Source organism: Lynx canadensis, chromosome D4 (genome assembly GCF_007474595.2).
Source record: "Lynx canadensis isolate LIC74 chromosome D4, mLynCan4.pri.v2, whole genome shotgun sequence".
NCBI lineage: Eukaryota > Metazoa > Chordata > Mammalia > Carnivora > Felidae > Lynx > Lynx canadensis.
In genome coordinates this window covers 79,994,133-80,012,560 of record NC_044315.2, presented here as the reverse complement: position 1 = coordinate 80,012,560, position 18,428 = coordinate 79,994,133, and the positions used below count along the sequence as shown (strand labels likewise).

The 18,428-nt window shown below is 40.7% G+C and overlaps 1 protein-coding gene across 2 annotated transcripts in view; it reads left to right on the top strand.

Annotated features, from left to right (window-relative positions):
• Positions 1 to 18,428, top strand: part of C5 (complement C5) — an 85,810-nt gene that overhangs the window by 44,849 nt on the left and 22,533 nt on the right. The window contains exons 22-29 of one of the 2 annotated variants that reach the window (XM_030293024.1): positions 755 to 815; positions 4,873 to 4,962; positions 6,826 to 7,038; positions 7,508 to 7,583; positions 10,888 to 11,047; positions 13,216 to 13,311; positions 14,590 to 14,761; positions 17,237 to 17,442. In XM_030293024.1, the coding sequence (XP_030148884.1) occupies positions 755 to 815; positions 4,873 to 4,962; positions 6,826 to 7,038; positions 7,508 to 7,583; positions 10,888 to 11,047; positions 13,216 to 13,311; positions 14,590 to 14,761; positions 17,237 to 17,442 (1,074 nt within the window). Of the gene's footprint in view, positions 1 to 754; positions 816 to 4,872; positions 4,963 to 6,825; positions 7,039 to 7,507; positions 7,584 to 10,887; positions 11,048 to 13,215; positions 13,312 to 14,589; positions 14,762 to 17,236; positions 17,443 to 18,428 lie in introns of those variants that run through there. The other variant, XM_030293025.1, reaches the window with a different exon arrangement.

Sequence of the window (18,428 nt, the reverse complement as noted above, 5' to 3'; positions counted from 1 at the left end):
ACAGGGTAAAAAAGGAAACTATCATTTATTAAAGTACTATTTACCCACATAGTCTGTTGAATATTTTCATGTTATTTTCCTAAGATTAAGATTCTCACCAAGAGTCACATGGCTAGTTAATGACAGAACTGGGCCTTCTTGGGTCTTCATTCTCTGATTTCTGTTTTAAGCCATGAAATCACTTCAGTAAACATGTACTGACCTATTTTGTCCAAGGCATGCTCTATGCATCCTTGCATGGTGTTTCCATGCACAGACTCTGAAGACAGGCTCTCTGGGTTTGAATCCTGGCTCCACTGCTTACAAGCGGTGTGACATTGGATAAGTTTCTTGATTTCTCTATGTGTCATTTTCCTCATCTATCAAATGGGAGTAATAATATCATCTACTTCATAGAGTATTTTTTGAGGTTAAATGAGCTAATACATACAAAGCACTTAGATCAATTACCTGGCTTATAATAACTTCTATTTACGTATTTGCTCTATTATGAAAATAGCCAGAAAATCTTATCCTTGCATGTATGAATGTAAATATTTAAGCATATTTGACCTTTAAAAATGATTTTTCAATCAGAAAGTGGTCAAGTTGATCCACGAATTCAGGTCATATATATTTAATTATGTTGTTTTGTCATTTGAAGGGGGCATCCAAAATCCAGTGAACAAATTAAGTTACAGTTAAATGAGGAACAAGTTAACTGAGGGAGTTAAGTTTAATTATATTCTTGACTGAATGTTTTCTGCCTTTTTAGCCAGAAGGTGTCAAAAAGGAAAGTTATGCTGGTGTTACTCTGGACCCAAGGGGTATTTATGGTAGGCAAAATGATTTTGTATTTTATATGTTATCTTTTGCCCTAGAAATTCAAGTGTATAGGTAACCTGAAACACTGTTTTTTAAAATGTTAATTGTCTGGGGGTGCCTGGGTGGCTCAGTTGGTTGAGCAACCGACTTCGGCTCAGGTCACGATCTCACGATCTCACAATTTGTGAGTTCGAGCCCCACGTCGGGCTCTGTGCTGGTAGTGCGGAGCCTGGATCCTGCTTCAGATTCTGTGTCTCCCTCTCTCTCTGCCCCTCTCCTGCTTGCACTCTGTCTCTCAAAAATAAACATTAAAAAAATTTTTTTAATGTTAATTGTCTGGGATCAGAAATACCACTTCTTAGTTCATTGACATTCTTGATAGCATGTGTTATACTGTAATCTGAACGTGTTTAGAACAAAGAAAAATAATTCCATTCGTTTTAGTACAAAGCATTGAAATAGTAATAATTGCATGATTTCTCTTATATATTAGTCATTTTGTATCTATCACAATAATAATTTACAATACCTTCTTATAGAGCCATCAACCCAAAGAACACCTAAGAAAAAGTCATCTATGTGCTAATTTAACATGCATGATGTGAAAACACAAAAATGCTGATTAATCACTTAACTAACCCATTCCTCGTTGTTCCTGCTTCCCTGATTTTACCCATCAATAAAGATATTCTGAATCTTCTCACAGTTAGAATTTTGCAAACATTTGAGCATCTAATCAAGGCCTAAGTATATACATACATGAAATAAATATGTAAATATAAATACTTATATTTATAATATATATATGAAATTTAGAATGTGTTCAACTAACAATTCTTTTCAACAACAAAGAAGACAGCCTTCCATAGTCCTTAGTAAATGGTTAAAATTTACCTTATTATTGCATCGAATCATTTTCCTTTTCTTTCAGTGATATAGCAATGAGAAAAAAAGTTTACTTACACATCAAGAAAGCCATTTCCTCTGAGAAAGCAAAGAATTCAGACGTTTACATTTAAATCAGCTGAGAATCATAAGCATACTAAGGATGATTTCAACAGAGTAACAAAAAGAAACATTCATCCTACATGCATATGCTAACTTTTTTCTTTAATTTTATCTTCCCACAGACCTTCTTCCAGCCTGTCCATTGTGAAGGATCTGTGGGTAGAGATATTACAAATCCTGAGGTTTGGGGCCTCGTGCAGATAAATCAAGCCTCAGAGCCACTGTGTCCTTGGGCTTTCCTTCCTTTGTACCTTTAATGCCTCCTGTACCCAAAATGGCCCTGTCTTACACATCCCAGGCATGGACATCAGGGCCACAAGATGGGAATGATCTTTTATCTGGAGATAAATCTCTCCATCAAACATCTTGATCAAATATATAATATGTCTATGTCTCTTTCCAATCTTGCCATCTGATTTTTTCCCTTATTGTTTGAGACAATTTAGATTTAAGCAGCTTTGTTACTTTCTGGAGAGCTAAATAGGGTAAAGATGACAAGTAATTCTGTCCAGTTGAGTTTGGAGATTTTATTAAATACTTCCAATATTTATATATTGGAATTTCTATACCAGTATGATACTTTATAGAATTCCATTTTTTAAGTGTTTGTTTGTTTGTCAAAGGGCATACATATCCTGAATATTATTTACGGCTGTCATATCGGTCTTCAGAACCACTGTGCTGCTTTCAGATCCACCAGCATTGCATAGAGCTTGTCATCTGCCTATATCCTTACCAACACTTGGTATTATTACCTGCATCTATAAAATGTGCCGCTTGGGCATACAATATCTCGTTGCTTTAATGTGGAGTCTTCTGATTACAAATGATTTTTAACCTTTCTCCATATGTTTATGGGCCATTTGCGCTTCCTATTCTGTGAATTACCTATTCTTATCTTTTGCCCTATTTCCTATTTGCCATTTGGGTTTTCTTGTCTATTGATTTTTGTCTCTGATGTGCTTGCTTTGGTAGCACATATACTAAGATTTTTGTCCCTGGTGTACTTTTTTGAGCAATAATTTTAACAGGAATCCTTTACTCTGATACGGTCAAATTCATTATAATTTTACCTTAAGGCTGTTATATATTTGGGGGGTAATCTTTAAGAAGTCTTTCCCCACCCTTAGTTCACAAAGATAATGTTGTATCCTATTGGTTTTACAGATTTAACTCGTAAATGTTTTAATCTCTCTGGCATCTACCTTTTTTTTTTTTTTTTTTACAATTTTTCTAATGTTTATTTAGTTTTGAGAGAGACAGAGCACAAGTGGGGGAGGTGCAGAGAGAAAGGGAGACACAGAATCCAAAACAGCTCCAGGCTCTGAGCTGTCAGCACAGAGCCTGACGCAGGGCTCGAACTCAGGAACTGTGATCACTATCTGAGCTGAAGTAGGACGCTTAACCGACTGTGCCTCCCAGGGGCCCCACCTCTGGCATCCAGCTTCTTATGTGATGTCTTGATGAGTCTTCTATCATGCTTTCTGACAAAGAGTAAAATTTACTTCTCTTAGTTTTAGTTTTCTCTTCTGTACCTTTTCCATCTGGGAGCACAGTTGCTAATGAGAATTGACATAGTCAAGGGTGGGCATCAGTGGAAAAATAGTGGGGGATCGAATTTAGATAATTTCAGAGAGCCTACTGTCATTAAATACAATGTATTGAGCATGAACTGTTTGCCAGGCTCTTTGTCTGTATTACTTTCGCCCTCATAAAAACCCTTGGAGGAAAATGTGATTGCCTCTGTTGAACTGAGGAGCACAGTGAGGCATAGAAAGCTGAAGTGTCCTGCCCGGTGTCACGTATAGAGTGAGCTCCTTCTGAACCCCATGCTCTTTCAACCACACCGCAAACCTCTTAAATGTCTTCACTGAGTTTTATTTCAATATTATATCCTCGGCATTTATTAAAGGTTAGTGAAGAAAGAAGTTACCTGAGGAACATTCCTGTCTCTTCTGCAAAGTCCTCTGGTTTGTCCATTGAATGGCAAAAGGTCACTATTTTCTGTTAACATCTGCCCTGTGCCAGGGACTGTGCTAAATGCTGGGATTACAACATTTATAATAAGAGATGGTTCCTGCCCTCAGCGCTTTCTTGGAAAGACAATAGTGTGTGTGTGTCGGGGGGTGGGGGTCTCTTTGTTGTGACTGCTGTGGGCTCTGCAGTAAAACTTCCTGAGCTCAGATCCAAGCCCCATCTGCACAGCTCTGTGACCTTGAGCAAGTTGCTTTCCAAACCTCAGTTTCCTCATCTATAAAATAAAAATAATGACAATAGACTTGGCATACAGGATTGTTGTAAGATCCAGTATAACAATGCATTTAAGAGCTCGGCAGAGTGCTTGTTCTACCAATAGAATGATAAATGTCATTTTTGTGAAATAAACCAACGATTAAAGTAGAAAAATGCTCTGATACAGGTATGCTAAAACTCTGTTATTGCGCATAGAGCAAAAGTGTCTAAGTTAAATCAAGCGAGATTGGAAAGAATTTCAGGGCATGTTTCCCAAAGGAGATAATCTCATGTACCCTTGACTAAGGAATTACTTTAGTTATTTTTAGCTTTCAGTTCTGAGAATAATTTTCTCTCTTTGGACAAAACGGCGTGCTCCTTTTTTCTGGTGGATAAAATTTATATATCCTATTTATTTCCTATCTTGTAATGACCAGGAAGCTTACAGTTAAATTGAATGCTCTATTTAAAGAGATTATATAAGCCTAGGGTTTGATAAAAATCCTTGATTATTTTTAATTTCCTTTTTAGATTTTAATGTTATTATAAAAGAGTCTTTTAAAACAATTCCTTGGAAGCTGGTATATTATAAATAATCTGCTACTGGTGCTCCCTCAGGAATTCTGTGTAAATCCAATAATTTTTTTAAATGTTTATTTATTTATTTTGAGAGAGAGAGGGAGGGAGGGGCAGAGAGAGAGCCCAATGCAGAACTCAATGTCATGAACCATGGGATCACGAACTAAGCCAAAATCAAGAGTCAGATGCTTAACTAGCTGATCCGCCCAACCACCCCAATCTAATTTTTTTTTTTTTTTTAATTTTCAGGTGTCGTTAGTAGACGAAAAGAGTTCCCATACAGGATACCGTTAGATTTGGTCCCCAAAACAAAAGTCAAAAGGATCGTGAGCGTAAAAGGTAAATTGACATATGCCATTTTTATTTCTCATTTCACTTTATGCTTCGCACTACCATCAAATATCCTCGTGATTATTCTGTTTCTCCTCCTCTATCCTCAGCAGCATATACAAATCCATCTCTAACCCTCCCACCTTCAAACCTCCAACCACTTTTCCAACCGTCTTCTTCCACTGGCCTGATTTAAATAGAGGTTCATGCTCCCATGATGGAGGGTGGGGGGCTGTCATTGACCCAAAGACTTCTCTAAAACTTTCCATGATCTTAGCGACCACTCTTGCACCAGACAAGGCTCTTCGACATACACGTGGCCTCACCAGGGGTGCACTGCTCTACTGAAACACAACATCAGTCCCAAAGGGGTTCTCTTCCTTCTGGTACATTGGCGGAAGGGGAAGCTTTGGTGGGCTTTCCCTCGTCCCTAGCCTTTATAAGTCAATAATGTATCATTAAAATAATAGAATGTTCTGACTACATTTTAGCTCAGAGAGAGCCCTGGACTCACAGAATGTTAGTACTGGAGAAAACTTTTAAGTTTATTTATTTATTTTGAGAGAGAGAGAGCGTGCAAGTGAGTGTGAGGGTGGGAAGGGCAGAGAGAGAGAGAGAGAGAGAGAGAGAGAGAGAATCCCAAGCAGGCTCCACGCTATCAGGGCTCAATCTCACAAAACTTGAGATCATGACCTGAGCTGAAATCAAGAGTCAGATGTTTAGGGGCACATGGGTGGCTCAGTCGGTTAAGCTTCCAACTTCGGCTCAGGTCATGATCTTGTAGTACATGAGTTCAAGCCCCGCATCGGGCTCTGTGCTGACAGCTCAGAGCCTAGAGCCTGCTTTGGATTCTGTCTGTCTGTATGTCTGTCTTTCTCTCTCTTTATTTATCTCAAAAATAAATAAACATTAAAAGAAAAAAAAAAGTCAGATGTTTAACAGACTGAGCTACCCAGGCACCCCAGGGAACAACTTTTCTAATCATGTGCGATCCTATTGGATGTGTAAATACTGGTTTGCCCAACATTGCATGGTGAGTTATGGACAAAGCCCTCACAGTCCAGGCTTTTGCTTTCCTTTGTGGGAGCAATTGATTAATAGGGTCTACAATGTCTAAAGCTATCAGGTTGAACGACAACTAATTTTCCATGTCCTCTATGCAGTAATCTGCCCACTACATTATACCATCTTACCACCATATTTGAGTGGTTATTTTTAAGGCTATTCTTCATGTTTCTTTCTTTTTTAATTTTTTTAATGTATTTTATTTTAAAGAGAGAGCAGGGGAGGGGCAGAGAGAGAATCTTAAGCAGGCTCTATGTTCAGTAGAGCCCCAGGTGGGGCTCAATTCCATGACCCTGGGATCATGACCTGAGACAAAATCAAGAGTCGGACACCCAATCACCTGAGCCACCTGGGTGCTCCTTGGTGTTTCTTTTAAATCCATATTCCTGACCAGATCTTTTTTGTCTCTCCCCAGCTAAGAAGGAATTCAATTGCTTAGATAAAAAGGAAAGAACAGAGAGAGTTGCTCTTCTCTGTATTTAAAAAAAATTTTTTTTTTTAATTTTAGTGTTTATTTTTGAGAGAGAGAGAGAGACAGAGTGTGTGGGGGGAGGGGGAGAGAAAGAAAGAAAGAGGGAGACACAGATCCTAAAGCAGGCTCCAGGCTCTGAACTGTCAGCACAGAGCTCGACATGGGGCTCAAATTCATGAATCATGAAATCATGACCTGAACCGAAGTTGGACGCTTAACCTACTGAGCCACCCAGACACCCCAAGTCTGCTCTCTGTTTAAAATATACCATTACTCAGAAGTTGATAGCAATTGATTTCGTCTACCTTGAGTTTTTGTTTGTTTGTCTATTACAGGACTGCTTATAGGAGAGGTCATGTCTACAGTTCTGAGTCAGGAAGGCATTGACATTCTTACCCACCTCCCCAAGGGGAATGCAGAAGCAGAACTGATGAGCATTGTCCCAGTATTCTATGTTTTTCACTACCTGGAAGCAGGAAAAAATTGGAACATTTTTTCTACTAATTCACTTATTCAAAACCAGAACCTGAGGAAAAAATTAAAAGAAGGTAAAAAAAAAAAATCCATTTTACACATTATACCTAAACATCTTGTGGTTCTTAAACCAATGGTGCCATTAAACCAATATATAATTTTATGAATTATACAAACACATTATTGTAAAAGCATTTCTACAAAAAGAGAATCGTGAGGTAGATGCAACTACATAAATAAACACTATTTTCTGTAGCATTTTGGCTTAACTTACCAAAATGCCTGGACGAGAGACAAGACATCTGCCTTCCAACCTCTACAGAGCACTTCCTTACTTCTTGAACGAGCTCAGAATGTTCTACTTGATAATTCCCCATTCAAGCAGTTCACATACTTCTTTTGAGAAATTTAACGTTGGCCACAGAGCACATGCGTGCTGCCCAACACCGAAGGAAGTTTACCATTCCCAGGAGCTAATAAAGCACTCTGTGAGTAGAGATAGAGGTCAGTGAAGCACTGTGTTCTTTCTCTGGTGCCTCGTAGGGATGGTGAGCATCATGTCCTACAGAAATGCTGACTCTTCTTACAGCATGTGGAAGGGTGGCAGTGCTAGCACTTGGTGAGTATAAAGGTTTTGATTTGCATTTTCATAAAATGGTTGCCTAACTAACTAAAGAATAACGGTCTTAATGGAAAGTCCATTCATCCAGTTGCTCAGGCCAAAAGTCTAGTAATTTTTCATTGCCCTCTTTCTCTTACAAGCCACATCCGATCCAGCAAATACTTTTGGCTGTACCTTCAAAACATATCCTGAAGTTGGCTGCTTCTCACCAACCCCATCACACCATCCTGGTCCAAGCCACTCTTGTTTGTTTGTTTCTTTCTTTCTTTCTTTCTTTTTCTAACTTTATTTAAATCCAAGTTAGTTAACATATAGTGTAATAATGGTTTCAGGAGTAGAATTTAGTGATTCATCACTTATGTACGACCCCCAGTGCTCATCCCAACAAGTGCCCTCCTTAATGCCCATCCCCTCACCCACCTCCCCTCCAACAACCCTCAGTTTGTTCTCTGTATTCAAGTGTCTCTCATGGTTTGCCTCCCTCTCTGTTTTTATCTGAATTTTCCTTCCCTTCCCCTATGTTCATCTGTTGTGTTTCTTAAATTCCACATATGAGTGAAATCATACAATATTTACTCTTCTCTGACTGACTTAATTTGCTTAGCATGATACACTCTAGTTCCATCCATGTTGTTGCAAATGGCAAGATTTCATTCTTTTTGATGACCAAGTAATATATCATTTCTTACCTGGGTTATTGCACTAGCCTCCCCTTGTCTTTTGTCTTCAGCCCTTGCCCTTCTTTGTCTATGCTGAATACAGCTGCTGGAGTGACCCTGTTAAAACATAAGTTAGGTCACATCACTCGAAACGGTTCAGGAGCTTCCCAACTTACCCTGGGTAAAAACCAGACTTCTTACTGTGAACTACCCTACCTGGTCTGGCCTCGCCTCACCTCTCCAACTGCATCCCTCACTTCTCTCTTTTATTCCACGCAAGCCCTACTGGCCTCTTCGATGTTCCTTGAACCTAGCAGGATGCTTCCACTTTAGGGCCTTTGCACTGACTGTTCCCTCTGTCTGAGATGCTCCTCCCCAGGCATCAGTGCCTAGTTCCCTTACCTCCCTCAGGTCTTTACCAAAAGTCACCTTCTCAGCGAGGCCTCTGCTAATCATTCTAATCTCATTCTCATCCCAACATTTCATCCCAAGCTTTCCTTTTCTCCTTAAAATTTGTCACTAACACTCTTACTTATCTCACGTGTAGTCTATCTTGCCGCTAGAATGTACTCTCCACATGGGCAGTTCCAAGTGTTCTTCGTGCCTGGTACATACCTGACACATAGCAGGTGCTCACGAAGTGCTTATTTAGTGAAGCATGATAACCTCCTTATTTCTGATGATTTGAAGGAAAGACCATTGAAATTAATTGAAAGGCTACAAGGCAATCTGCTTTCAAAAAAATGCTATCATGTGCTGACGAAATATTTAATGAAAACATGGTGTTCCAGGTGCCTTGTAGATTCAACTGTGTGAAACACTTTTAAGGATCTGACAATCTACGGGGCGCCTGGGTGGCTCAGTCTGTCAAGTGTCCAACTTTTGCTCAGGTCATGATCTCACGGTTCATGGGTTCTGTGCTGACAGCTTGGAGCCTGGAGCCTGCTTCCAATTCTGTGTCTCCTTCCCTCTCTGCCCCTCCCCTGCTCACACTCTGTCTTCTCTCTCTCAAAAATAAATAAACATTTAAAAATTTAAAAAAAAGAACTTTACAATCTGGAATAACTGACTTATATATTATGCCCTTTTAACTACTGACAGTCCCCAGGATTTCATTCTTGACCCTCTTATTTTCTGTAGTTTCTCATTGTGCAATCTCATCCTAACCCATGATTTCCATAATTTCTACACAGGTGATTCCCTAATTAATGTCTCAAGGCCTAACTTTTTTCCTAAGCTCCAGATCCATATTTCTAGGGATCTGGGAATCAAAGCCCTTCAGACATAATCCATGCCAAATTTATTCTTTTGTTTTTGTTTCCTTAATATGTGGGCAGCAATACTCTATACTAAAGTTTGAATCTTCCCTTTCCTTTTTGTTCTATATCCAATCAGTGATCAAGTCCCATGGATTGTACCTTAGAAGTGGGTCTAACCATGTGTGGGTGGCACATTTTAAAAGACACATAGACCCCTGGAACATGCCAACTGGAGGATACCAACCAGGATGCAAGGGGTTGGTGTTGGTGAGACTGGAAACCAGCACAGCAGCAGCTGGGGACTAAATGCCTGGAGAACAGAAAATCCCCTTTCCCCCCAGAAGATACAATAACCTCTCAGTAGACACCTCTCAGTATATACCTCTCAAGAGTTCTAGGCAAGCCTGAGTTCAGCCAGAAACACAAAAATATTTGGGTACTTTCCCAGACCCAACTCTACAAGTTCCTTGAGAGAAACATATACACAGAAGAAAATGGTCAGTACTTGAATACTTTCAAAATATTTTTTTGAGAAATATAACGAAGGTACAAAAAAAGTATGTAGAATAATGCATCATTCCTTGTAGAAAGAAAAATGAAAATAAATTTCTTAAGTGAGGGTGAAAGTCAAGTGGGCTGACTTTCAAAAGCACCTGAGGGGCCGAAGAGTGGGCAGCTCTTGGCAGCTCGGAGAGAGAGAACGGGAGCGGGAGGAGGGAGTAGAGGCGTTGTGGGCTTATGAATTAGATACTCTTACGTATTATTTGAGAGATCTTAGTAAAGACTGACATTGCTTCAAAAAGCAAAAACAAAACAAAACAAAAAAACCAAAACACCTCAGTAATCATGATAGTTCAAGATTCCTTGTGAGGTGGTGACTTCTGCATCAATGGCATGGCTCAAGGAGAAGCGAGGCAAACACTCCCATGAATGTTGGGGAGGAAAATTCAGGCTTTGGACAAGACTTTAGATTAGACAGCTTTACCCATTTTACAATCTAGAGTTTTAGGATTTTGCTCCTCAATGTCTCAAGTTCATGTGTCCATGCCCTGACTCAAAACTATTTGCTTCACCACTATTGTCTTTAACTTTAGAGTAATTTTGTTTTTAATCATCAGGCACCACTTTTTAGTTTGTGTGCTGGTCAACAATACTGCAATCACAAAAGATGTGCTGTTCACATTTGTTGACTGAATGCTTTTGGAGATCTTCCTAAAATCTTCTCTTCCTCTGTGCAATGGTGACAACTTACTTCAGAACTGTATGATTAAAAATATTATTTTCTTTTAAAGAATAAATATTGTATTAACTAAAACACACTATAAATTGGGAGCCCATAGGGATTGAACATCTAAATATTCGTCATGTGATTTTGTCTTAAAGGTTAACAGCCTTTGCTTTAAGAGTGCTTGGACAATTAAATAAATACATAGAACAGAACCAAAATTCAATTTGTAATACTTTATTGTGGCTGGTGGAGAATTGTCAACTAGAAAATGGATCTTTCAAGGAGAATTCGGACTATCAACCAATAAAATTACAGGTAAGGAAACCAAGTATACAGATTAGCAACAGTTTAATTTACAAGTTTGAGTTTTGTTCTCATCCTATTTTAGGAGTTTCAAGAAGAGAAAACATACGTAACCCTTTAAGAAACTCCTGTCATGTACAAGCAAAGAATATGAAAGTTCAGAAAATTCAGTATAGGTCACGTGAGTGATGTCTTTGACATCATCTTGTGTAACAGGCATTGGTGGCTCATGGGGTGTAAGTGCTAGAGATCTCAGAACAGGTAAAATGTACTAATATGTCCCCACACCCTTGGTAGAGAACCTGTATGTGGAGTTCAGAGCCCTCTTACAGGTCAAGGCTGCAAGGTGTTGTCATGAAAGGCGAGACTCTATTTACATCCTGTTAGTAAGAGAGATTGGGGTCAGTTTGTTAAACTGCAACAAAAGTGTTGTTTAATGTTAGAATCTACTTATAAACTTGAATTACAAAGCAATTATAGTATCTCTCCAAAATGTCATTACAGTATCTTCTGCTCCTTAGAATGTTCCTTTAAGATTCAACAGCCTTTTTTAAATTTTATTTTATTTTATTTTTTTGCCTGCCCTAACCCAATCCCTCCCTGGCTAACATGGGGCTCATAATGGTACTCTGCTGCACCAATAGCAGATTAGGACTCCCACAAGAAATGGAGGGCAAGACACCATGCAGGTGCTATTTGAAGAGTAAAATACTACAACAATGTTTTACTTAAGATGCCCACCTATCCATCCATCCATCTATCCATATTTATTCGACAACCATTCACTGAGCACCTAATACAGGCAAGGGTCTATTTTGAGCACAATCTGGGAGGAGGTGTGGGAAGGATGGCCCGCCACAGAGAAGCTCACACACTGGTAAGGAAAGTAGGCTCTACATACTCACAACACTAATCTACATATAACTGTGTGTGTTCATTTATTCATACGAGAAACACTTACTGAATGGGAACTAAGGGCTGCATGGTAGAGACACAACAGTGAACTAAACTAATGTGGTCGCTGAGGCCATAAAGCTTATGGTCTAGCAGAGAAGTCAGACACGAGCAAGTTATTTCAAGTGTGTGATGCATGTTAAGAAAAGGGAAATACAGTTTCACTGAAAGCCGGGGATCTAATCTGGTGTGGGGGAATTGAAGAAAATGACTTGGCCAGGACCCTGGGAAATACGTAGGAGGGAGGCAGGAAGAATGTTCCATCTGACGCAAACAGTGTGCCTGGCATTTTGAGGTGGAGAGGGAGGGAGGTTCACTCAAATAACTGGGGCTGAGAGAGCTAGGGGGTGAGTGGCGTGAAATAATGCTGGAGAGGTAAATAGAGGGCACTTTGGAAGGTCTTATAAGCATCGCATTGGAATGTTACTGCCCTAAGAGGAAATAGCGTGGGAGAACAGAGGCTGGATAGTGCCGCAGAGAGGAGGTGGCATTTTCACAGGGTCTTTTTTTTTAAATAGTTTTTGAAATTTTTCTAATGTTTATTTATTTTTGAGAGAGAGAGAGAGAGAAACAGAGTGTAAGCAGGGGAGGGGCAGAGAGGGAGACACAGAATCTGAAGCAGGCTCCAGGCTCTGAGCTGTCCGCACACAGCTAGACATGGGGCTCGAACTCACCAACCATGAAATCATGACCTGAGCCAAAGCCGATGCTTCCTCGACTGAGCCACCCAGGCGCCCCATTAACTTTTTTTCAATGTTTATTGTTTTGAGAGAGAGACACACACACACACAGAGTGCGAGCGGGGCGGGGAGGGGGCAGAAAGAGAGAGACACAGAATCCGAAGCAGGCTCCAGGCTCTGAGCTGTCAGCACAGAGCCCAACGCTGGGCTCAAACCCATGAATCGCAAGATCATGACCTGAGCTCAAGTCGGTCACTCAAGCAACCAAGCCACCCAGGTGTCCCTCACAGAGTCTTGAAGGAGGGGGAGAGTTTGTGGTGAAGAGGTATGAATTGGAGCTTCAGAGGGGGGAGATGAGGAGGAGAAAGTCATGTGAACATATGCAAGTAAGAAAGACCCAGATGTTGCTGAGAAATGGCAAGCAGTCCTGCAGGACTGATGATGAAGGGAGAGGGCGAGATTAGGCTCAAAACGGAGATTAGACCCAGGTCATTTTACTGTGAGGACGCCATTTCATTCTGTTTTTAAAACATTGCTTACTTGTAGGGTACCTTGCCTGTCGAAGCCCGGGAGAACACCTTATATCTGACAGCCTTTGCTGTGATTGGAATTAGAAAGGCTTTTGATATATGCTCCCTGGTGGTAAGTAAGAGTTTCCTTTCTCCAACACCCATCCTCTGTTTCCTAACCATTTAGTGGGAGGGGCCACCTTGAAAATAAATTTAGTTTCAGGATCAAAGGATTTCAGAATTATGATAGGTATTAGAGATCCTGGGTAAGGTGAATTCAGTTGTCCAGTGTCACAGGCCAGCAAACTGTGGAGCTGACAGTAGAACCAGTAACTTTTGGCTGACATGGGAAAATGGCGGTGTCTCCTCTGCCTCCTGCCTGCATCTCTGGTAATGTTCTGATGCGGATGTGACTGTTACCCTACACCCAAGGCATCTCGTATTGTGGAACCTCTGAGAACACACGATAGCCTGTCTGCTTCTTTGGGCTGTGCCATTTCATTTGCTTGGAAGTTGTGGGGAGAGAGGAGAGGATTCGCCTGCGTGGATCAATGTGAAGGACTCCAAGGGAGCAGGAGCTTCCCTGATCGGGGGAGAGACCATCCCACACTGAGGTCAAATGTGCCTGCTTACAAATCGGAAGCGAATGAGACATGTCCTTCAAACCAGCATAGAGAACAGACATGGAAAATCCCAAAGGGGGTTATAGGGTCTCAGCCACAGAACAAAATAATGTTTGTAGTTTTTTCCAAGAGAATTGTTATTTATACTTAACGAGGCAAAACAGTCAACAAGGACAAGTTCCCAGGGGCCTAGAGGACAAGCTGACACCCACTGGTGCGTAAGGGAGGGGCAGTGGAGCTGGGACGGGAGGAGCCAGGAGAGATGACCACGACATCACTCCGGCTTCCTCCTCACGCACTTAAGTCGGGACCGAGTAATAGAGACGATGTTCCCAGGAATTCTTAGGATCAAAAAGCACTTTGGTAGCTTTTGGTTCTTTTCCTGCTATTTATGGTTTTCTTTAGTAAAACTCTGTTTGAATATGTGAGTCTGTCCCAGCTCTGCCGAGGCGGAGTGGTGAAAGTCTAGGCCTGGCTTCTCCTTCCCAGGGGCTGCATCTGCTGCGGGAAGAAGAAACTAAAGGCGAAAACGTCTCCAGAGATGCCCTTTGCCAGGGGCAAAAGGCCTAACCCAGTTTGGACGAGCACATTTTCCCTTCTGAGATTAGGCTCTGCTCCTTCTCCCAGAGGGATTTGTTCCAGTGAGACACCATCCACTTCTATGAGGACAGTCTTCTTTCCACCCTTCGCCTTGCCTGCCCCAGGATGGTGCCCCCCCCGGGGGTGGTTCGCATCAGTTGACAGGTTGAGGCTTGACAAACTTAGGTACCCTCTGCTCTTATTTCCAGAAAATCAACACGGCTGTCACTAAAGCTGACACCTTTCTGCTTGAAAATACCCTCTCAGCCCAGAGCACCTTTACACTGGCCATTGCTGCTTACGCTCTTTCCCTGGGAGATAAAACCCACCCGCAGTTTCGTTCAATTGTCTCAGCCCTGAAGAAGAAAGCTTTGGTTAAAGGTATGACTTATTTCACACAATTTTTTCAGCAAGCGTTTAAGCATGTAGATTTTCAGTAAGCGTTTAAGCATGCTAATTCTGTGAAGGAGGTTAGGGCAGGCAAAGTTGAGTAAGGCATGGTGTCTGCCCTCGAGAAACCAACCGTCACAATACGATATATTAAGTGCTGTTATTCATTCACGCAGCTTATGTACTGAGTACCTCCTATGTACCAGATACTGTTCCAGGTTCTGGGGATAAAGCAACAGACCATAATAAAACAAAACAAAGCAAAAAAAAAAAAAAATCCAGGTCCTTGTGAAACTTACATTCTAGTTATGGAGAGACAGACAAACATGGTAAGTAAAATACTGCATACAGTGAATAGGTTGGATGATTGATAGGAAGCAAAATAAAGCAGGGAAAGGAGACAAGGAGAAGGGGTAGGTTGTAATTTTAGATACAGTGGTCAGGCTTGAGCCTCACTGAGAAGGTGGTACTTGAGTAGAGACCTGAAGGAGGTGAGGAAGCAAGCTGGTGGATATCTTGAGGAATGTTCCTGATGGAGAAGCCGCATGTGCAAATGCCTGAGGCAGGAGGGTGCCTGGAGCTCCATGAATGACAAGGAAGGTCATATACAGCCTTGGAGGTCATCACAGGAGCTCTGCAAGACCCCTGTATACAGTTGTGCAATGTAGACAGCCCCCACCCAAGCCAGTGAACTGAGGCTGAAATCCAGCCCGTGCATCCCCCTAGCCATGCATCCTAGTTTGGGTCTGCTTCTGCCCAGAGCAAAAGGTGCCTGTGTCTCATTCACATCAAGGTACTGGGTGGGTGGAGGGGAGGGGGGCAGTGGAAGCACTAAACCTTTAACTTCTGCTTTGAGTGAAAAGGGAAGGCATTGGAGGATTTTTTATCAGAGGTGTACTGATTACCAGTTTATTGCACTTTCCACTCTGGCTTATATTGTACTGAGTTGGCTATATATGTATTTCATTTTGAAACATAAAGATACCACTTCCTATAGGTCAAGAGTAAAGAAATGGAAAGAGGGTAGCAGTGATCATTGGCCAGTGTGCCCGTACCAGCATGGATATGATTGGGTACTTCTGAGCCCTCTTCTGGCTGAGGTTTTCTGAAAGCTTAATAAATCTAACACGAGGTGTGTCACTGTTTACAAGATTTTATTTCTGTCATCGTTTAAAAATGACTGAATCATAAAATATACCTCGAAACCACTTGTACAGTGCTTTTAAAATAACACAAAAGAAATGTCTTGGGTCTTGTAAGATAGGGATCATAAAATCATAGAATTGAAGAGCTAGAAGAGATCTTAATAATTCAAATAATGTTTGAGCTGCAAGTATCTTTAAAAACCAAATCTTTTATTCTGAATACAGCAAATATGAGTCTCTGAGAGGGAGGGGAAGCATTACCCAAAGTCATGTAAATAATGTAATTATGAATTGTAAACAGATACATCAAAATTTTGACTAATCTTCAAAAATAATTTCCAAATATGCCTCACTGTTTTTTAAAATATAATTTGTGCAAAAAAGGACTTAAAGTGACAGTTTAAATTACTACAGTAATAACAAATATAATTTAGAACCTAATTTATGAAAAGTGCTACATATATGAAATTATCTTTAGTGCTTTAAACTCGAAGAGATTAAAAAAGAATGAACTAAGATTTTGGGTGTGATCTCAATTTCTAGGTTGTAGATTTTTTTTCTGTCAGGGAGAAAAGTTCTCCAATTTATCTCACCGTGTCAATAATAACAATAAAGCTTTCTATGTGTATGGTGCTCTCTGGTTGACAAAAGTTACATTTGGTATCTCATCTGAGTTTCACTGCAAGGAAATAAGTACTACGTACACTTTAAGGTATTAGAAAATGAGTCCCACAGAACAAAACAGAATTCTTCCAAAATGACATGGTCATTTCCTAATAGAGCAGAGACTAGAACCTGGGTGTACCGGTTACCAGTTGGTTACACTTCTCCCTTTACAGTACTGCTTCTCCCCAGTACATGCGGACTTTGCATGATGACCTTTTTGAGTAAAGACAGAGAGCACTGTATTAAGAGATCTTATTATGTACTGGTCACCTTGAAGAAGTTCTTCTTACAAAAGAGTAAGAAACTTCTAGAAATCAGAAGGCCACTACCAGTAAAAACATCTAGAAACCTGCTAGAAGTATATCAGATTCACATGTATTTTTTTAAATTTATTTATTTATTTTGAGAGAGGGAGAGAGAGCGAGAGAGCACAAGCATGAGTAGGAGAGGGGCAGAGAGAGAGAGGGAGAGAGAGAATCCCAAGCAGGCTCCGCACTGTCAGCACAGAGCCCGACGTGGGGCTTCATCTCACAAACTGTGAGATCATGACCTGAGCTAAAATCAAGAGTCAGACACTTAACTAACTGAGCCACCCAGGCACCCCTCAAATTCACATTTTTAATCACATTAATGAATGTGATTTGTTGATGTTCAGGCGATCCAGTCATTTATCGCTTTTGGAAAGATGATCTTCAACAGGAAAGCACATCCACACCTAACCCCAGTACAGCACACGTGGTAGAAACCACTGCCTACGCTTTACTCACCAGTCTGAGCTTGAAAGACATAAATTACGTTAACCCAATCATCAGATGGCTATCTGAAGAGCAGAGGTACGGAGGCGGCTTTTATTCAACCCAGGTAACATTTCTCTGTCTGGTTTTACCCTCCTGAAGACATTTGCCCTCCTCCTGCACGACATGTGCCACATTCATTCTGTCGCCCATGCTTTCGTCCTCCCACCAAGATCTGAATAAATGACTAGAGTCAAAAGACCCTTAGAGATTATCTGCAGTGACACCCTTCTCCTACATCGGAGGAAGTCAGCCCCAAGAGGTTCGTTCATGGAGTTAGTGGCACAGCCAAAATCAAAACTCACATCTCCTGACTCTAAATCCAGTACTTCCTCTATGATTCTTAATGATCACGAAGGGCTAGTAAGGTTATCAGTGATTCCATCACATCCTATGTAATGAACAGAGGCCACCGTGTGGACCAAAGTACTGATATTCCCTCCCCCCCCAAAATGAGTAAAAAGTGAGACAAATACTGACTGTTACGGTTTGCCTAGCTACCAGTGTAAACTCATTTATGTATGTATGTTTTGTAGTTATTATGTAGTTGTATAATGTGCTCTGTTTTCAAAGATGAGCTCAAACGTTAGCATCTTCTCTGTTCCTTGAATGTTTGGATGATCGTAGAATGTGTTTCTATGTGTTTATAAAATTTAGAGCTAGAGGGGTCCTTTAAGGTTACTTTAGTGATTATCTAATCTGAGGAGGCAAATGAATTTCATCTTGGAGACAAGTGTAGGCTTAGCAGGGAAGAGTGTCCCATTGATCATCATGCCATGTCACAGGCAGACGGAGTAGCCACGTGTTTGACGCCTCTGATCTAGTCAGTCACATTTCCCAATCTTGCACATGAGGAAGATGAGACCTAGAAAAATAAAGTTCACCCATTCATTCCTTCAACAAATACTTGTTCAGTAGCTACTAAATGTAATGGATGCCAAGAAATCTTACATTACAGTGGTAGAAGCAGAAAATGAAAACGGAATAATAGAGAGGGAGAACGTATTTATGGCCTCACTGTGGAGTTATCTAAGGTGAGACTTAAGGATAAAA